The sequence below is a fragment of the Vicugna pacos genome, chromosome 1, assembly GCF_048564905.1.
Source record: "Vicugna pacos chromosome 1, VicPac4, whole genome shotgun sequence".
Classification (NCBI taxonomy): domain Eukaryota; kingdom Metazoa; phylum Chordata; class Mammalia; order Artiodactyla; family Camelidae; genus Vicugna; species Vicugna pacos.
Window position 1 is genome coordinate 52134265 of NC_132987.1, and position 21957 is coordinate 52156221.

At 41.8% G+C, this 21957-nt stretch overlaps 1 protein-coding gene across 2 annotated transcripts in view; it reads right to left on the minus strand.

The window, feature by feature from the left end:
- Positions 1–62: 62 nt before the first annotated feature.
- LAMP3 (lysosomal associated membrane protein 3) overlaps positions 63–21957 on the minus strand; it is a 37537-nt gene continuing 15642 nt past the window's right edge. For both annotated transcript variants that reach the window (XM_072962544.1, XM_006201086.4), the window contains 4 exons: positions 21333–21461; positions 13032–13089; positions 11026–11196; positions 63–1744 (listed from right to left, as the gene is read on the minus strand). In XM_072962544.1, coding sequence (XP_072818645.1) covers positions 1611–1744; positions 11026–11196; positions 13032–13089; positions 21333–21461 — 492 coding nt within the window. In that variant the 3' untranslated portion in view covers positions 63–1610. The remainder of the gene's footprint in view (positions 1745–11025; positions 11197–13031; positions 13090–21332; positions 21462–21957) is intronic.

A 21957-nucleotide genomic window follows, 5' to 3' on the forward strand; every position in this document is an offset into this window, starting at 1 on the left:
TCCACTAATTGTCAACAAAATTTTAGTAACACAAATTATAAAAAATGAATGACATAAACAAATCTCCAAAATAAATTTTTAATAACAGAACTTTTAAAACAATTCACTATTCTATTAAGACTAAAGTTAGGACCTTGCCAACCCTATTGAGCCCTAAGAGAACAACTCAGGGAAGTCAATATGTTCTCTAGGGTGATTTCAATTATTCCTTTAATAAAAAATGATAGGGGTGTGTGGTCTTTTCTGTTAATATCCTGACTTAGTTCCTTTTTTTTTTTTTTGTAGTAAAAACAAGGAGGAATAAAAGTCTTAACAGGCTGCTCCACAGAATAAAGTGAACTAGAGTAGAAAATGTGGCTATAGACTGCAGAAGAGGCAAATTACCACAAGAGGGGGATCTACATTCAAGAAAGAAGAATTGGTTAGCAGTTAGATTTCTCTACTATCAAAGAAATAAAAAAATACCTTGAGAAGTTTACTACATTCCTTTGTCCTTAGAATCACAATTTAACAATCCCATAAGAATGAGAAATGAGTATTTTATACAGCCCCTCAGTTTCTTTCAAGGGAGTGTAGCACTTTATAAAGACAGGCTATTTCATTTTCCATTAAGCCCTCCTTTCATGGACCCTAATCTCTCATGATTCTGGACAAAATCATTTCCTCTTTAAGAAGGGAGCATATGCCGGTGTGAGGCTTCAGGCAGCACTTAGAGTCATTGTTTTTGGAGGCCCCTTGCTGTAGTGGAAAAGACCAGAGTCCTTGGTACCAGACCAAAAGTAATTCAAATTCTGGCTCTGTCATTTGTGAGCTGGATGACATTTGAGTGACTAATTTCCTTAAGTCTGAGTTTACTCATATGTAAGTTGTGAAAGTTAAATGAGATGTATATAAAGTGCTTAACCTAGTGTCGGGCACATATGTGGTCAATATTGAAGGGCCATTATTATTGTTTCATGCTTATTCTGTTGTCCGTAGCCACCTAGTTCTTAGTCTTTAGTGATTCTGGAGCAGGAGTCACCAAGATAAAAACATAAGCTGATTTATTCCTCCTGGTGTCACATTAAAAACCTAGACAACTTGTGATATGTTGTTCTTTTTGATGCTTTTTAGAAAACAAAGTGGAAAAGGAGGTAAATCAATTGCCAAGCAAATGTACATCATATAAAACATGGATAGTAAAAGCATTGAAAATCCATTTTATAGACAAAGCAGAAGCATTTTTAAAAATGGAGAACGTTAAGGATAAAATAAAACCCCCAATGTGAACACAAGTAGCGTTAATTACAATTGATGCTTTGGACTGTAATTTGGAGTATATACCATTTTACATACATTATGTTAATGTATCTCAAATGTTGACTTTGGTTAAAATATTTTCAAGGAAACTAGAACATATTTTTAAACAGCACACTAGATATTTTGTAAGACGAACAAAAAATATTTAGAAATTGGTATGCTGCTTGAACTTAAATCAGAAATGATTTGGTTTCTGTGAAAGATGGTGGTTTACACTGTTGGAAGGAACCACACTAAGGGAAGTCCTCAACATCCAGGAAACGATGAAAGAATTCTCTAAACTCCATGTTTTTCTTTTCCCCTGGCAGCGGTTAGATTCTCTGGTATCCAGATGATTCACGCCTTAGGCGGATTCCATAGACAATCAAACCCACAGCGAGGAGCCCAAGCACGATGGCCCCAATCACGGGAAGCATAACTGTGTAGTCAGATGAACACTCGTCCACTAAGAGAAAAAACAAATACAATACAGCCAGTAAGGGTTAGTGAGGAGAGATCAGAAAGCAGCTAGCGTGTGGAGACCGTGAGCTGTGGAGTCAGACCTGGGCTTGACTTAATTCCACCACTAACTGTGTGGACCTGGGTGGGTTATTTAACCTTGCAACTTATAGAGTAAGCAAATAACATATAAAATTGTTGGAGGATGAAATAAGATAAACTTCTCTTCTCAATAATTAATAGATATTTAATAATTGTTAGCCCTGTTTTCTTCTGGTGTTGCTCTCTGCAAAGTGGGGTGTGCTTACATGTAAAACAGACTGTTCATCTCACCATAAACATGACCTCTTGAAAACACATGATGTTTCTTTATTTTATAAAACATTCTTTTTGCCATAAGTAAAGTTCTCTTTTATTGCTCTTAGTGAGCAAAAAAATATTAAAAAATAGACCTAGTTTTATGAGAGCATAAAAGTGAAAGTTTGTGAATTTGTCAAAACTCTTTTTCCTTTATTCCCTTAGACAATACTTATTCAATTTACTTAAGATGTAATCAGCCTGGGCTAGAGAAAGATGGAAGGCCATGGGGATAAAAGCGAGCTTGACTGAATACAAATAAGTGGAGAACTACATCTATATCTTATTCAAGGATAGGTAAGAAGATATATCCACAGGGTCTTCTAAGAACCAATATTGAAACTGTGTCCTGGATCAAGGATCACCATTAACCCAATTCTCACCTGAGCTCAAGAAAAAAGAACCAGGAAGGGGCCAGGGAAGAGGGAATGGTAATTAGACACCCCAGGGAAAAAACAAAATCTCTCCAAGGCAGGAACTATACTTGTAGTACACTATTTGATTTTGGCAGTGGACAATATTTACATAACTATACCAATGCGTACCTTATTGATTTAACAAAAAACAGTGATATAACCATGAAAAGAATCCTGCAAGAGTGTTAAATCCTTATCTGCTATAGAAAGATGTTTAAAGCTGATAAATTAAGAAATAGTAGGATAAGCTTCTAGATATTTTTTATAGACTTATGGAGATAGCTACCATAAGAAAGTATTAAAACTAGTTAAAGTGCTTTGCCTATAAGAGGAGGGACAGGGAAATGTTGCTTTTTATGATAAAAGTTTTGGAGTACATGACAGTTTTGTTATTTATATATTTGTTAAACTTAATATATAATTTTGTTAATTATATATAATATTGAAGATATAAATATTTACATATATATTTCTTAGATAAAAAAGAACATAAGCTAGAAGATAAAATAATTTGGAAAAACATACAAAATTGTCCAAACAAAATGTAAAGCACATACCTATCGACCCAGCAATTCTTCCACTAGGAATTTAAACTAAAGATACAGTCATCATTACGCTGTACAACAGGAATTGACACAACATTGTAAACTGACTATACTTCAATAAAAATATATTAAAAATAAAAAACCGAAAGATATATTCATAAAGTACACAAAGAAATGTTACAATAATCTCCATTTTGTGAGAGAAAAATGGACACTCTATAAATATCCATCAAAAATTTTAAATCATGGGAGGTACATATAGCTCAGTGGTAGCCCACATGCCTAGCATGCATGAGGTCCTGGGTTCAATCCCCAGTACCTCCATTAAAAATAAATAAATAAATAAAATAGCTCCTCTTAAAAAATTTTTTTTATCATACATTCGTACAATAGACTATGATGTAGCCATTAAGAAGAATGTGGTAGATTTCCAGGTGCTGTCAGGGAAGTTCCCTAAGATCTGTGAAGCATCTCATACATATCCAGAGCGAAAAAATACACAAGAAGCTGGGATGGGAATAGATGCAAATTTCACTTTCCAAATCGTTTTATACTATGTCTTAAAAATGCAGAAAAGTAAACAGGGAAAATATTATCCAATCACCATGTTTCTTTCACTTGAATTAATCACTATAAACCTTTGAAGCATTTGTTTCCTCTGTATGTGTGTGCGCGCTCACGTGTATGCTTAAAGAAAAATCATTATATTTAAAAAAAGATATATCTCATAATAAATAACTAAAATGATTTAGAAATCACAAATAAAAAAGTAAAAACCAATCTCCTGAAAACCTCCTACCCAGAAATTATCACTGCTGAAACATGGACAAACATTATTTCAGGCATCTTTCTTTACAACTATAAGAATAGATGGGTAGAAAAATAAATAGAAGTAGTTTTATCAAAATGGAATCATACAAATGCTATTTTGACCAAAGTTGTTCATTTAATTTTACTTGAACTTCATAGAAGAAAAAAACCAAAACAAAACTGGAGGAATTACTGCACTTCAAATAAATGTATCTTTGACATGGTGGGGCGAGGTAAATAGGTTTATTTATTTATTCTTGGAGGAGGTACTGGGGATTGAACCCAGGACCCATGCATGCTAAGCATGGGTCTACCACTTGAGCTATACCCTCCCTCCGACTTTGGATATGTAAGCTTTCTGCATCAGTTTTTTTCTTTTTTTCTGGGATACACTGTGCTCCAGTTTCAATCTGCAACTTCAATTATTTATTTTAAGGAAAACCTCTTAAATCATCAAATATATGGTCTTCTTATTTTTGAACTCTGTACTTCAGAGGCACCAGTAGTCTTTATTTTAGATGATCTGAATATCTTTCACACCTAGCAGCTTCCCTATAATGTTATAATCTTAATTTTTATCTGCATTAACTGATTATCTCAGTTTTTTTCTCTATGAAGACAAATCAATTTTCAGCTCTATCTATCCTGACCCTTACTATTTCTATTTACTACATAAGTGTGTTGTTTGGATACTTGATCTGTTGTATTAGGAGTGAAATCTCGTATTCAGCTCACTCTTTCACTGTAATTTTTTATCTATAAGCTCTGGTTTTATAGAATTCACATTCTTATTAAGTGATTCTCAGCAAAACCAATTGACAGGGATTTCTTTCTGTTTCTTGAGTTATGGTTTCCTTGTATTTGATAGACCATATTCCTTTCTAACCTCCCTCCTTTAATTTTTAAAAATTGTGGTAAAATATATATAACATGAAATTTACCATTTTAACAGTTTTTAAGTGAACATGTCAGTGACATTAAGTACACTCACATTTTTGTGCGACCATCAGCACTGTCCATCACCAGAACTTTTTTCATCAGCAGAATGAAAACTCTTTACCCACAATTCAATTTACACTTACACTGTTATTTCGCTGCAGTGATTTTGCATAGTGGTCATGTGGCTTGCTTTCATCTTGCTCAAGCTTGAGCATCTCATCCAGACATTGCATTTCCTATAATATCCGCTGGTAAATCAGGGCCTTTCATCCCATTGTGTCTGCCATCAGTTCATGTTTCCTATTGAACTAACCACTTGGATTCTATCTTCTTTTCTGTACCTTGGGAACTAGCTAAGCCTGGAGGTGTCCTCTGGCCCCAGGTTAGTGCTCCTGTTCATGTCCTAGCCTTTGCAGAGGCCATTTTCACTACTCCTGGTTAGAAGAGATAAAGTGATTGCCCATTTTCTCTCCAGTTTTAGTAACAGTGGTAAGCGCTCACAGGCTGTTTTTCTATCATCATGCAGCTTCTTGGGGCAGGTGTGTTGGAGAGGCAGTGTTTGGAACCACCTTGGCTGCCCCTCTCCACTCTTCCTCTGAGTCTTGTACCTCTGTTGTTCACCAGTTTAAAATGTTCATTGTGTTAGGTTATGTCTTTTTGACTGCTAAGAGTGATTTTTTTTTAAAAAGTTCCCCCTCAAGTCTGTTAGATAATGAGGAAGAAAAATTCTGTGTAGACAATCTAGTCACTATTTTAACTCCAATCTTTCATTTCATATATTTCTGTAGTGCTTAATTTTTTTAAAAAGCAATCTTCATGTATTTATTTTGTTCCTATTTTTTCTTAAAAATTAAGAATTATTAGTAAAGTATAAGTTATAACCATTTCAAACTGTTTATGAGACAAAACCAAAATTCAGGCACATATCTATACGCATTTGTCAATCAATGTTTGTTTTGTATAGAATTCATCACATAATTCTTTATTCACATTATAATTGTGAAAACCTAGAAACAACAAACATTCCCAATAAAAACAGAAGAGTTAAGTAAATAACTATATAATGTTGAGAGCACATTCGGGATAGCAGTCATGGTAATGACACTTTGCACCTTTAGGAGCCCGGAGAGATACTTACAGTGCACAGGTGAAAAGGATGCCAAATGGTGTCCTCTGTGTGCCTCCAGTTTGTAAAACAATATTCATGAGAAGGAAATACAGTTGACCCTCAAAGGACACCAGTTTGAACTGCTGGGTCTACTGATAGTTGGAATTTTTCGGTATTAAATACTACAGTACTCCTCTCTCCGAAGGTGGTTGAGGAAAGCAGGTATAGAGGGAACCACTGGAAAGGGGGCCAACTCTGGTAGACACGGATTTTCAACTGCTGGAGGGTGGGTGCCCCAATGCCCAGCCTTGTTCAAGGGTACATCAAAATGAACAATGGATAGGTTATCTCCAGGTGGGCATTAGTGAAGGTTTCCATTATCTCTAGGTTGGTTGCAGAGAAAGGGGTGAATTCAGGAGTTCCACCATCAGCAGAAGAGAGTAACTGAGTTGAAACTAGCAGGATCAGAAAACAGCAGGAGAGCCAATGGCAAAGGGACAGCGCCGCCAGAGAAGATCAGAGGCCCCTTTGTGAGGGATCTTCCGGAGTCCGGAGTGGCAGCCTTTGGCCCACCCTCAGAAAGCGACAACAGCCCCTCAGCCACTGGAGCTTCCGTGGGAAGAGACAACCCTGGGGGCGGAGGGGCCTCTTCCAGCACCCAGTTTATTGAAGTCTCAATCCCAGCACTTTCCCCGCAGGGACCCTCTCGGGACTCCCTGTAGACAGTAAGCAGAAGTGCGAGAGGATAGCGCAGTTGTTTACTAGTCATTCAGATGAAACTTGAGCTCTTTTTAGTTAATTCAAAGTCACTTTAAAGACATTTGGCATGGGGGGCAGGAGGGGTAGATCACAGGAGTCTAAGCCAGCCGTCACTCCAAAGAACTCACTGAAGATGGTAGAGTGGAAAACTAACCTCAAGTGACCTGCCTTATCCCACTCTTCCTGATTTCAATCCACTGCTTTTTGCATCTGCTATGGGAGAAACGTCCACACTAGAAGATCAACCTTCCTCTAGTCATTCTACAGGATGGTGAGCGGCACCTGTGAATAAGCTGCCCGTGCGCTGCGGTATAGAACCTTCCAAGTACACTTGAGGCTGAACTGGAAATGGGAGTCTCGAGCGGGCACTGGTTGGTGCCTGCTAGAGGGAGGATATGGAGACAGATGGTATCTCTCCAAAGCCAAGTCCTTGCTGCTCAACCCAAGTCACTTTGGGGAACACTGGGTCCTCACATCCCAGATTTGCACCAACACCTCTTGCTGCAAGGAGGAAACAGGAATGTCCTCACACTCCAGCCGTCTTCAAGGACTCTTGAAGCACTCTTGAAGCAGCCGCATGCCCTCCCCCTACTCACTCCTCAGAAAGTGGAGAGAGCTGAAAGGCCTCAAAGGAACCAGTACACATCCTAGGTAAGCAGTGGTTATAGAGTGGTCGCCAACCTTTCATAAACTTCCTGTTAAAAATAATGAATGGCACCTCTGGAAAGTGTAGAAAGACAAGAAAACTTTCTGTTGGTAAAAGCAGTTAAAAACACCCAGAAGTCTGTTACTCTCCCCTTCCTCTGAAATAAAAACCCTGGTTCTCATATGTAAGCAGTCCATGGACTAGAAAACCGTGAATAACATTCCAAGCAACAGCTTAATAGAAATTCTCCTCCCAACAACAACCACTCCCAATCAGGAATTTTCTGGTTTACAGTTTTTTTGGTAAATGTTGTTCTAAAAGTCAAGTGGACAACAACCTGGGTAGATCTACCTCTTCTGCTTGCCGTTTCTCATTGTTTTGATGCTTTGCCTACCTCTGCTTCCCAATGGCTCAAATTAACAGGTCTACAGGGATAAACTGAAATCAAAGAAAAACAGAGACAAAACAGGAAAAAGGTGTCAAGAAGGCAGATAACAAATGAAACTCAAGGAAATGGAGAACTAACATTTATTAAGTCTCTTTTGTTTGCCAAGATCTTTGGTATGTCCTTCACATTAAAAAAAAGGAAATGTTGGTGGGGGAGGGTATAGCTCAGTGGTAGAGTGTGTGCTTGGTATGCATGAGGTCCTGGGTTCAATCCCCAGCACATCCCTTTAGAAAAAAGAAAAGGTGGAATGGTGGGAAGTTTTCTACTAATAATATACTATAATAGTGTAGAATATGTCTTTTTAAAAAAATGATAGTCTATCAAGACCATTGGTAATTTAAGTAAATCAGGAATTGGGCAAAAACCAGGTGTTTAAAATCATTTTACAATTTATTTTGAAATGGATTGGTTTTTCTTTAATACTTTTTAAAAAAAGAAACTGGATATTGAGACTCTTAAAAATGTGTAAGAAAAATCAGTGCAGTTTGAAGACGTCTTTCCCACAATCCTCCCTTTGGGTGTTTGCTTTCTCCTCACAAGGACCTTGCTCGCATCCCTACCTCTTGTCCCTAATTGTCTCCGCCTGGCCTGTGTTATCAGGTGTGGGCCACGGCATCCAAGCCCATACGGCACAACCTCGTCACCCTAATGGGAAGAAGTGGGGTAGGGGCTACAGTAGAGTTAGCCTTTGATGGCCCTTTGGTGGAGAGCTAGTTTCCTAATCAGATTGGGAGAATGGAGCAGGCGACTGGAAAAGTCCATCCCTTCACTTAGGGCTAAACATGCAGCCAGAATTTCCAAGGCCATAACCTTGCACCTTTTGAAAAAGGTAGGGCTTTACATGTGTTCATATCCTCTACTGGGCCTCGTTCTGGTCACCAGGCATGCTGTTAGCAGAACGCCAAGCAGCCCTGCAATACTCAGGCCCACAGCCACAGGGATTTCTCTCCTGTTTCTGTCACTGAAGCATTCATCCGCTGTAATTGAAGTCAGAGTAACAGGTGTTATGGGCTGGCCACAATGCTGGGATGTGATGCTGCCCCTGCCCACCTCGGCCTCAGGCGGGAGGAAACCGGGTGGGAGACGGAGCGGCTGGGCCTCCCCCCCTGCTGCCAGGGACACACAGTTGGCGGAGACGAGAAAGGACAGGGGCAGTGCCACTTGCAGTGCTTGTGCTCACTTACGGGGTGATCCCCAGGCCCCACACCCAGGCAATTACGATTCAGCGGGTTGAAGGTGGGTCCCAGCTGATTCTGAAGTAGCTGGGAGGCAGACTCAACTTTGAGAAACACTGGTTCAGTCTAGAGGGTCTGAATCAGAATTGACTCTCAGGCCAGAGGAAGCCGGGGAGCCTTGATTCCCAACTTTGGAAACAGGGACCTGCACCAAGTCTCGTGGCCAAAGTCTTCTATTTCAACTCTGTGCCTCTTGAAGGCGCTGCTGGACAGCCTGGGCTCCTGGTAATGGGGAGACTTTTTGCAGGCTGAGATTTTACAGAGAAGAGGTTGAGAATGTGGGGGTCAGAAGCCGACTGTGTGGGACAACAGTCTCTTTGATAAGGCTGGGCATTTACATTTGCTGGACTCCTCTCCAGTTCTTGGACTTCCCTGACCCCTGCCCGCAATGCTGTGTTCATCAGGCCTTCCTTTGCATTAGGCCTTTTAGAACACCATGCTGCACGGTAACTTTTATTTTTTTAACTTGCTCCTTTTTCCCTCTTCTCATACTCTCGGGTAGAAAATATTACCTATAGAATGACAAACAACTTCACATCAGAGCATCTTTAGTGAAATTTGAAGCACAAAGACTGGGACTATGGAGCTGAGCTGAAGCTGCAATGGTGGAATGAACAAGAGAAGTCATCTGGTGGTAGAACTGATAGGGCCTTGTGACTATGAATGTGGGAGGGTGAGGGAGGGCGAGGGAAAAACGAAGAAAGCTTTCTTACATCTCCTTATGAGCACTGCTAACAGGCCAGGTGTCCAGCTGAAAGGTTTTATTTCTCACCTCTGCCACTAAGAGGTTTCCTAGACCTGCTCACTTCCTCCTACACAGGTTCTGAAGAGGAGGAAGAGCAAGTGTGTGCCTTATTTTTAAGACCACATGACTAAATACAGAGTTCGTTTGAGCCTTCATAATGAATTTTTAAGAGTTCCCCATATTGGATATTTTGAGACAAGATGACAAAGTAGGGACAACACTCACCAGCAAATTTTAGCACTTAATCTTACTACTGTGGTAAATCTCCAAAACGAAGATAGAGATTGTAGGACTCAGACAAAACCTGCAGAAACCAGGCGATCCAAGGCAAGTAACATTTTAATCCTTCCTTGGCTAAATGGAGTATATCTGAAGTTCCCTGCCAGACACAACTTCAACTTTATGATGGGATTCAAAGAGAAATCAGATTCATAGTATAGAAATTTAAATTATAGCTAAACTTGTAGCTAACTCTATTTTTGATAGTTGAGAGGTACTCATGATGTCATTGAATTATTATAAGAGAGATGCTTTTAGAAACTGAAGTTCAATTCCTGCCCAAATGTGGAAATCCTTGCAATACTGTTTTTCTGGTGGGGAGGAAAGGGCTTTTTTGGAAAGTCACCCTGGGCTGCCCCTGACTTTCCTCCTAGGACCTGCTTCCCTCTGTGGTGGTGAAAACCCAAAGCAGAAGTTTCATGGAAACTGAAACTAACTATGAGGAAGCACCAGTCAGGTGGAACAGCCCGGACTCGAGAAGAGGGGATTCAACAGAGTGTATTTCTGTCTAAAATTATTACAGCTTTTCCTTTTCCCTCTGCAAGTGGGAACGAATCTACCCTGAAATCCTGAATTTTAGATATCACTAATACGCAGGATTTTTAAAGTTCCCCAAAGACACCTGAGTTTACCAGTACTCAACAGCTTGAACAGTAGGGGAGGTTGCCAATGGTGTTTTCTGACTTTTTGATTGACTGAGTGTGTGAGTGTTTAAAAGGGTCAGAATGAGTCTTTTGGTCAGACAAGGGGAATGTATTCTGCTGTGCGAAGGCAGTGAACACGAGTGAGTTGAGGTGTCTCATTTCGAGGTTGGTATTGAGGCACAGAGGAACGGTAAGAGGGAGGCCAGAGAAACTTGACCCTAAGAGCTTTGTTGAATCATACTGTTCTAGGACATTCATGTGATTCTTATCCCTCTGAAAGCTTCAAATGAAAACAACTTGAAACTGCCCCTGGGTCTCAGGAGTTTATGTCTGTGACACGATGAACCCATAACTTACCATTTCCAAAGTGGTCGTCTTCAAAATCAAAGGCTTGAAGTTGGACATTCGTTGTTTTCAGTTGAAGGTGGGGTGAGAGCTGGATGCTCTGTTCACTCACACACTTGAAGGAATGCCCAACCACAGTCTCAAACATCACCACAGCATTTTGCATTCCTTGGTAAACCTTCTCTGAAAACAACAGAGGTGAAACAGTGACATATAAGAATCCTGGCAAATATCCATTGAGCCCCAGCTGTTGTGGAGTGGCCACATGCCATTAAATGGCCTTCCTTAGGTGTGGGTCTCTGGAGTTCTGTCCCCTTCTCCTCATGAAAAGTCACCCTAGTGCCGTCTGGGAGCTTCTTTCTGGTGCTCTGTTTGGAATATATAGGGGCAGCCTCACATAAACTGGGATGTGATAACATTGAAATGAAACTTTTGGCAATCTTTTCCTCAGTTATTTTAAATCACTGGGGGCAGAGTTGGTGGGGACTCTTGTCAATGCTTGGGGAACGACAGAGAAGTGCCCACAAAAACTTCAGTAATAAAAAAGGTAAGATTGTTCTCTGAGACAAAATCACATGAACTCGTAATGAATCAGAGCAGAGACATGCAAAGTCACCAAGTATTTATATATCCCCAGACTGAATGCATTAATGCAGCAAAAGGAAGGACTAAGCCCGTCGCTGGGAGGGGTTGTTGCATTATCCATGGAAACAAAGAGAAGGGAGAGGGCCATCCCCGTCCACCTGAGCGCCGCTGGGAGAGACGGTCCTGCTCAAGGACTGGCCCTGTTTTGTGATAGGTGCACCCTTTCTAAGGAGGTGTATGCTTCAAGGCACATGGGTTATACATTTTACTCATATAATTAACTCCATTTGCTATAATTCCACCTCCACCAAGCTCCCTTCCGAGTACACTTGGGCTTCCTGAATGGGAGAAAATTCACTGGCCAGAGGACCCAATTGTCTGGTCCTCCTGCAGTTACTGTAAGAAACAGGAGCATGACAAATGACCAAATTTGCATTCTGATTTTATGCATTGGTTTCATGATCCTGGTTTACTTGAAGAGACAGCCACTACTTAAGGATGTGCCGACACCTCCCAGGGCTGAGGAACAGACTGTGGATCTCAGTGAATTCACCCGTGGGCTGTTAGTGAGAGAGTCTAGACGTTCCCTCCTCTCCTGCCTCTGTGGGTGTCTTTGCCTGCGTCTGACATAACATCCCACACTGAGGGTCTGCTCACTGTGTGCCCTGCGCTGTGCAAGCACTTCTGTGCACTTTCCTGCTTAATTCTCACATTTTTTAGAGGGAGGTACTACTGTCTCCACTTTGCAGATGAGGAAATGGAGAGTCAGAGAGCTGAAAACGTTTGCCTAGTATCATGCAGCTGGTAAGTGGTATTTGGACGGCTGAGCCTTGATCATGGAGACTTAGGATTGTTTTATCCCCTCTCTCAGCCTCTCAGTTTCTGGTCTGCCTTTCCCCTATCCTGCCTCTTGAGATATTACTACCCTGTCACTAGCTAGAATTTAGCTAGTGATAACATTAGCTAATTTATGTTACCATTCACAATATTTATTCCCCAGCCTATATGAGGAGGCTCGTCTAATTGAATGTGTCTGTTTATGGCCCTGTCCCCACTTCTAGGAAGTAAGCTCCAGGAGGCCAGGGACTTTATGTTTAGATAATTATGGATCCTCAGTACCTATTACAGGGCTTGGAACCCAGCAGGCACTAACTACATTCTCATAGAATGAATGCATGATTCTGAGAGTACTGAATAAACTGGATCATTAACAGCAAATCTGTGAGCTACTCAGCTCTTTTTCTGCCAGTGATGATCGTCGACATAATATAGTTCAATCTGCTTCATGAGCAGACAAACAGACTGAAGCACACAGAGGTGAAGTAAGTTCTCCCAAAGTTACATTGTTGTCTACTCTCTCAGTCTGTTTCTCAAATGCAGCATCAAAGATTAGCAAATTCAATGGGATGAAAAGTTGAAACTGTGGAACTTACCTGGATTTGAGACAGTCAAATAGGCTCCCACTTCACTGATATAATAGGAGTTTTCACCCTGTAAAACAGCAGTATGTTAACCTTTGGATAATCTCTATTTTTATGTTTATGATCCTAGCTTACAGGCTGTTTAGGCAGCTATTAAATCCTTGACATGGGGGTTGGGCGGTGTGTTGGTATGGAGCCATAATTGTGTTTGGAAATTTCCAAAAATGTAAACATATCACGCAATAAATAAATAACAAGTAATAGCTTGTCTGCGGCTAAACATTTTTCTACTGCATACTTGTTGCTAGAACCTGAAATTCAAATTCCACTTATACAAACAATTTGAGTCCCTTCAGCTGGGCCAAGTTTTCCACTGTTGAAACGCAAATACATCTGGAAGGTGGACGGGTTGGCGGGTGTACATTAAGCTTTTCCTAGTAATTAAGGTGAGAAGTCAAACTGAGACCACTCACCCTTAAGGCTACCATGGGGGAACTTCATGGGGTCCATAAACCCTCTGGGAAAAACAGTGTATACAGAATTGTGTGTGCATTTTCCTGGGTAGGGTGTCAGCTACTTAAACAGATTAATGGGTTTGTGCCTCCAAAATGGTTAGATGGGGCCACCGGGAGGGATTAAAAAAAAATGGTTAACCCTGAGATCACTGGGTGTTCTCTGAAAAGAGGACCCCAGGTTGTTGTGTTCAGAAATATAAAGCAATGTTCCACTTTTTACCTGGGGATTGTCCCTTTGGAAAAACAAAACAAACAAGAAAACCCTACAAAACAGCCCTGTAACTTCCTGTGAGTCTCAGGGTATGGAACATTAAAAAAAATTGAATCGTGGTACGAAAGGGTAAGTTGGAAAAGGAGTTTTTATTTTTTAAAGTAGGTGTTATTGCTTTTGAACATTCGTTAGTAAACTGTCCACATGTAAGAGTTGCCAAAAATGGTAGAGCAACCAAAATCAGAATCTGAAACTGAATTCCTTTTAGTTGTTTACAATCTAGTCATTAAAGAAATTTAATAATAATTTGATTACATTTCATTACCTTCTATATAAAATAATTTATATATTATTTGTGGATGAAATGATGCTTCCTTGCACAAATAAGGGTTCCGGAAATACAGGCTGTTCTAGTGAGGTCACTATCGATCCACTGAACTGTAGACCCTACAGCTCATTGAGCAGCACATCCACAGGCCGGCTTCTTACCTTGTGCTGGGAGCTTCTCAGCTCGTGGGACAGACACCCCTGTGCCGTGCCTTATTTAATCCTTGCAGTGACTGTGACTTGCTCAAGGTCACAGCCCTAATAGGTGGCTGGGGAAGATATGACCCCAGGCTGCCAGGCTAGCCTTTAACTTCTCTTATATCCACTCCTGACCAAGCACTGTTCTAGGTTCTGGGAGAAGAATAAGATCTGGATGCCTCATTCTAAGTGCTCAGTCTTGGGTCTGAACAAGTTGAACAGTGTCCTTGGACCATCCATTTGTTTTAGAGAAAAATAACTGTGACCCAGGCCCTTCTTGGGCTTCTTTCACATACAGTTTATTCAGGTTATTCTTTGTTTGGTGTCCCTTTTAGCATAAGAGAGACCTGTACATCAGGGCTCGTAGTCACTGTTACAAGACTCTGCCCCATCCTAAGGGCAGAGAGAATCCATTGAAGGGTTTTCAGCAGGGCAGTGACATAAGCATGGCTTTGTTTTTGGAAATTGCTTGGGCTGCAGTGCGAGACTGATTTTAGGAGCAGCAGGAGAACAGTGACTGGGCCAGCTCTGAGCTCCGTGGGAGACCTCCTGGAAGCTGCTCTCCTGTGACATCTCCTCAACCTATCCTCGTGGCCGTAAGGAAAGGGTGCTATGTACTTCTCTAAGGGTTTCACAGGTTACTAAGTGCATGCGTTCACCTACGTGGCCTTCTTTGATCCTCACAACTCCCTGAGGCAGCGTAAAAATTCTTAGCCCATTTTACAGCAGAGAACAAAGAGGCTCAGGGGAGCCTAGCATCTTTTTCTGAGGTACATTGTTTGTAGGTGAGACAAAGCAAGATCTTGTCTACAGGGTCCTGCTCTACATTTTCCTTCATGGGATATTAGAGAGGAAAAATGTGTTGTGCAAGAACTTTCTTCCACATTCCCTGAAATGTAATTGCCTAGATATATAGCCATCTCTAGGAAGCAGGGCTGGCCACGTCATTTGTGAGCCTAGTACAAAATGAAAATGCAAGATGAGAAATCACTGAGAAACCCAAGAGGGACAGGAAAGCTTTAAACCAAGCATGGGTGCTCCCCACTGCACAGGTCACATGCCCATGAAGCTGGCCCTGACAGGAAGGGGGCCTGGCCCTGCCCCTCCAGAGCTGGTGCTTTCTGGCGCTAATGCCCAAGGTGAGGCCCTCCAAAGCAGATGGCAGTGCTCACACCCACTGCAAGTTCATCTTAGGCTGGAACAGGACAGAATCCAGAGCCTGAATCAAAATTAGACAAACGTTGACTGCGACTGAGCTGCTGTGTATCTTCATAAGGAAGGAAGAGAATTTATTAGGTGAACTTTTGTAGAAAAAGACATTGAACATTTTTTTGGTGGTGGGCTGGATTTGGTCTGGGGGCCATAGCTTATTGACTCCTAGTCTACACCATCAATGACAAACAAAGTTGCTGAACAAATCAGTTGGTTAACCACTCTCTTTAAAACATTTGCAAGAATAAAACGTTGCTAAGAATTTTTAAATACTACTTAAAAAAATGTCTTTGTTTCCATGTAGCCTATTTTGAGTTGTCAAATCTCTGTGAACATTCCAAAATTTTAATTCTTTACCTTATTCAGTAGAAGAATGAGACAATAATAACAGGACTTACCTCTTAGGTTGATGTGAGGATTAAATGAAGAAATCACATAAAAGCTTATCACAGAGTCTTCATTCAAATTTTAACTGGTGTTATTAACAACAGTAATAATAAGATTGCCCCTGCCCAGTAAACCGCTCTCACTGAGCTCAAATGATCATTTTTACCTAGCTCCCAGAGCTCAGATTCACTGCAAACAGCAAGAAAGAGAGAGCAAAACCAGTGAATTAAGCTCAGCTACCCTTATGTATTAAAGAACCAGGCTGAGAAGGGAGGAGAGTATAGCTCAGTGGTAGAGTGCATGCCTAGCACTCACAAGGTCCTGGGCTCAACAAAACTTAAAAAGTAAATAAAAGTAAATTAAGAAATAAATAAAAGTTAATAGAGAACCAGGCTGAAACCTCAGCTCTGGGGGATGGGAATGGGGTGGATACAGAGGAGGGCGGTGGTGGGGAGGGGAGGTTGAGTGCTTCAAGCTGGTGTCAGGTTTAACCCAAAGCCCAAGGGAAATTACATACCATACAGTAAGCAATTTATAGTGTGTGCTCACTCCTCTGACACCCACAGGGTTAATTTCTGCCAAATGTTTTTCTCACTTGGGTTTCGAGTTGGACAGTGACAAATGTTTATCATGCTGGATTCTTGAAGACAAAGTTAAAATCCTTTGTGTACTCATCAGCATTGACAAAAGGGGGCCCGAGGACTCCTAACAGCCAAATACGGTACTAACACTTACGGCTTGTCCATTTGAATGGACCGCTTGTAAAATCTCATCTCACTATTCAACCGATGGATCTAGACACAGTGGCTCCTCACTACCAGTGTCTAAAGGGATCTCTGCAATAGCTCATGAAAGAGATCTTAAACACCTTTCTTAGCAGAGGACAAGGTTCAGAGCAAGCCAGCCAGTCAAGCCTGTGCAGGAAGTCATAACGCCAATGACCGACAGGCCTAGGGTCCTCTCTCCTCAACTTCTGCAAAATGCATTGTGGGAGTTTCACAGTCACAGATGTTCAGGATGTGGACTGCGTCTTCAACATCAATCAGGTATTTTTTGCTCAGTGTTGTCTTGACTTCATCAAGAAACCTCTGCTCTGGAGGTAACAAAAGGAAGCCAAAGAGTTGTGTCTTTAGAGCAGCTGACCTACTTTTTGGCAACTTGGCACAGAGTTCTCTGAAATTTAGATTCTCTCTTTTATTGATTCGTTTCTTCATCAAACATTTGCTAAAGATATACTATATACAGAGTCAGGGTGGGGCACTAGACAGAGGAATGTGAATACGTCAGACACTTGCCTTCAGGATGGCAAAATGCACAGTAAGGGCCTGAATGGGGAGCACATGGAGGGTCAGGGAACCAAGAGAAGAAAGCATCCCAGTTTAACTTGGGATGGAGGTGCAGGTGGGTGGGGGAGACTTCATAGCATAACAATAATTGAGTCATCTTAAAGGATGAATGGAAAAGCGGCTTAGGGGTGGCAGGGGCATTCCAGGCGGAGGGGAGCCCACAAGGGAAAACAGGACATGAAGGGTGCGGCATCCTCGGAAAGTTCTAAATAGTGTGCTCTGAGGGTGTTAACGTTTGATCACTGATAACAGTTTACAGGAGTCTGACAGCTAAGAGGGCTCCAAACACCCTGAAAGGCCCTGGGGGCAACACCAGGCGGCTGGGCAGTTAGACTTCCAGACCGCGGCTGGCCGATGTGCTGCCTGACCCTGCTGCCCCTCCCTCTTGGTGACTGGTTTCTCCCACGTCCCAGAGCCAGTGCTGCAAACTTGTGCTGCCTGCCAATCAGGTGGATGACAACGGCATAGCGTTGAGAGCAGAAACTTCAACTCTACACAAAGTGTCTGAAAGACATTTTTAAAACCAACTATCCTGAGCAGGAAGGAAGTTGTGGGGAGTAGCAGGGGAAAGGAGATATATTTACCCCGCACCTGAAGGGTCTGAACAGCTTTCAGCATGTCACCTTAATCAAATGAGACACTGACATGGAAAAGTTTTCAGCTTTTAAAAAAATGAAACTGAGGGAAATGAGAAAGGAAACCCACCTCTCCTGATCCCACTAAAGGGCAGACGCCTCGCTCAGCACTTTCACATATGCCAGCCCAGCTCACCCTCACAGCGTCCGGCCGGACAGAACAGGTCCTGGCGGGCCCATCTTATAGAATAGGAGACTGAGGCTCAGAGGGAGCGAGCTAGCAACTTGTCCACAGTCACACAGAAATGATATGCATAAGTTAAGTCTTGCCTGAACAACTTCAAGTGATTTTTTAGGAGGCAATTTTTTTTATGTTTCTGTCATTGGCAATATTTCAATTTTAAAAATTACAAATTATTGTACATGATTTGAAACCTAAAACTATAGCCAGTATTTCTTTTTTAAATTATTTACTTATTTATTTTAGGAGGGGAGGTCATTACATCTATTTATTTATTATTAGTTTTTTTTTAAATGGATTTTCTGGGGATTGAACCCAGGACCTCATGCATGCTAAATATGCGCTCTACCACTTGAGCTATACCCTCCCCTGGCTTATATTTCTTTTATTTCTCCCATTATGTTGAGCTTATTGTTGGGGACATAATAGGTGCTCAGTAAATTCTTATTGATAAATTGGTTGACAAATCAGTCTTGCTAATCAGCATCCATTTATCATTCTATACTTGGTTCACATTTATAACATCTATGACGTTATAACTAACATGTAGTTCTATTTTCCAAGGCTCTTTTTCTCTCCAGAGCACTAATTCTCAACCAGGGGGTGGTTTTGCCCTCCAGGGGACATTCAGCAACATCTGGGGGCATTTTGGGCTGTCCCAGCTGGAGTTGGGTGTTGCTACTGGCATCTCGTAGGTAGCAGTCAGGGATTCTGCTCAGCATCCCACAAGGCACAGGACAGCCCCGACTGCAAAGACTTATCCATATTAACCCAGATGTTAATACTGCTGCTGTTGAGAAGCACTGGGGTAGAAGGTAGCAACATTTGCAAAGTTGTCTGACTGAATTGTTGAGCCCATTTCTCTTGCGGAAGAATCTAGACAACTTTCCTGTCTAAATACATTTCACATAGTTCACCTGTTCGGGTAGAAGGCATGGTGCCAGGATCCACAGGCCAAGTCTGGCCTATAGTTGTGTTTTGTTTGGCCAAATTTTTTAAAAATGTGTTGTCAACACTCAATAATCATGTGGTCTTATAAAAAGATCTGGATTTCTGACTTCTCTTGAATAGTCAGTGTTGACAAACATTGGTCTCTCGTCACCACCTGACAGAGGTGAGGTGTAAAATACTTAACTGCCCTGTGGAGGAGGAGGGCACTCCTTACCCCTCCCTCTGAGGCTTGCCATCGCATGCTTATGCTCACATTTTTCTTATACAGATTTAATGGAAGAATGAAGTCTTCATCAAAAGTGGGAAAATAAAAAATAAGGACTGCCCATTACCAGGAAAAAGACATTTTTAATTTTTCACCACTTGACTCATTAAGGTCTATGCTTAGTCCCTGTAATCTTTGGATTTGTGGCCACTGTTTTGGCTTAAACATTTTCTCTTTTAAAATGTGGAAATCCCCCAGAAGGGTTAAGGGTGGTGGGAATTTTTACTTTCTATGAGCCCCCCTGCTTTCTCCTGTGACAGAGCCAAGGTCAGCTGCCTTGGGAAGTGGTGTTGGGAGTGGAATGAATATGGTGAATGTGGTTGGTGAGACTCGGCAAAGCTGCTGTTGCAACACCTGGAGCCATGAACTGAGAGGCTCACCTTATTCCTTCCTGAAGGAGGATGGAAAGAGGGGGCCCTACTGGTCCTTCTAGCCCTACTGGGCACTCATTTCCTGTCCAGCCTCTGGAGGCATAGAGGATTTCCAGAAAGGCAGGGATTCAACACTTGAGTGGAGCTTGATCAAATAGAGTTGAGCCTGAAGGCATCGTTCCAAGAAACAGATGAAAGGAGCAAAAAGAGACAGGGAAAGATGCCAAAGCAGCTCCTGCTCACAGCTCTGTCCATGGCCTGGCAGCGTGGCCACTGTGTGCCACAGACAAACACTGGAGTTTTCGGAAGCCTTTCCTTAGGCAGTTTTTCACAGACGCAATGGTCTGGGTAGGATTAAGCCCTAAATTAGAGCATAAATGCTTATGCCTATCCGCTGCCATTTTGCTGAAGTGACTCTTTAAAGATTCCTGACATCTTTCTAGATTAACTTCAGTTGTCCAGGAACAGAGCACTTATTATGCCCTGAATATTCTTCTGGTGAAGGATTATGTGTTTTTCCATTTGGTACTGAAAGGAAAATATCAACTTTTCAAATGCATCACTACCTTAAGGAGAAAAGCATGTATGAGGAAGATAAAGCCTGTGAGGCCAAGTTAATAACTCCTCTTTATTGACCATTGCATGTACCATACACTGTGCTAGGCAGTTTACGTATAGCATTTCTAATTCTCCTAAGAGTCTTACTAAATAGCTGCCGTTATTTCCATTTTATAGAGAAGGAAACAAGCCCCAACTAGTCCAAGATCATGCAGCTCCTAAGTATTATGGCTGAGAGTCAGTCTTGATTTCTCTAATCCCAAAGTCTATGCTCACTGCTCTCCAAGATTTGCTAACCAAGACCCTCTAACTTCAGGGGTCACGTCAGACAGGCAAGAAGGAGGCTCCCATCAAGTTCCAGCTGCAAGGGTCCTCTTGACCTATTTGAAGGACACTCTGGGGCATGCAGGGGCAAGTCTCTGCTTTGACAGGGGGAGATGACCATCACTGTGTTCCCAGGACATTTGCCCATTTCAGTCATTGTGATCACAGCTACTGGCTATTGAACATCCACTTTCCATGTACTGGACAAATTTTCCCCCATTTTTCAAGTGATTAAAAAAAATACTCAAACAGGTGAAATTGCCTGCCTGGTGCCACAAGGAGAGCAAGTGACAGAGTCAAATTTGCAGCCAAGACTCTGTCCCCACAACCATGCTCTTCCACTCTACTCCGTTGCCTCCCCCTCCCAAGATCTGGTCTGGAAAACCCTGTGCCTGGTTTGTCCCTGAATTTTGCCTGCTGTGGTTGGAAAGAACCCATTGTGACATTTAATTTTGGTCTTAGTGTAATCACGTTTCTTCATGCCCACTGGGAATTTCTATGGGTCTGTTCATCTGTACAACTTCCTCCTCTGGGTGGCTTGCAAGGGGCACTGCGGCCAGGTTCCCCAAGGCCAAGTCTCCCCCAAGAGGCATCAAAGCCCTTCTTAGGCTGCACTGAGGAGGCTGAAGAGGGAGGAAAGCAAACAGAAGATGTTGACACTTGCCTTCTGCGTCTCCACGACCCTCGTTATTATCAGAGAAGATCTCAAAAGTCTCTGAAGTCTATTTCCCCTGCACTTAAAGTGAAGTGGAGGGTTGCACCACCGGCCCCCAGGGTGAGGGTTAGGGAAAGCGGCGTTAGAGCCAGGTAGAGTGAAGGAGCTCAGCCTCACCTTGGTAAATGTGAAATTCACAAATCCGCCCCGGAAGTTCAAGAGAAGGTTGGATTTTCGGGAGCCACAGTTCCCAGAGGCTTGAGTTGCATTGGGGTCGATGCTGAAGTATCTTAGGCGTGAAAGAACCTAAACCAAATAAAGGAGGTTGTTTCAGTGAACTGTGGAAGAAAACTCCAGCTCGGAGAGACTAGAAGCACAGGCCAGTAAATGGGCCTGAAATTCAAGGCTAGTGAGTGTTCACTGGAGAATTTCAAAGTCCCCAAAGACACTTCTTATTTCCAAACTCTTTCGTTTAAAAGACTTTTTGAAGGAGTTCTTTGATAGATAATTCATGGCAAGTATACTCTTGATAAACCACGTGGAATTTAATTTTTGTTGAATCAAACACGTTGAAGGGTACTACAGGATAGGTTTTGCTACCCAGTTTGCTACCCTTCTGTTTCAAATTAAAAACCTGCATGTGGAACGTTTCTTTGAAGTCATTAAAACTATGCCAAAAAGGGACATGTTATCTTTATAGTGATTCTTTTAGTAAATTGAATACCCTTAGCCCCAACCCTATTCCCTCCAATCTTCTTGTCAAGTTGGATTTTTCATATTATTGTCATATTAATGTGACAGC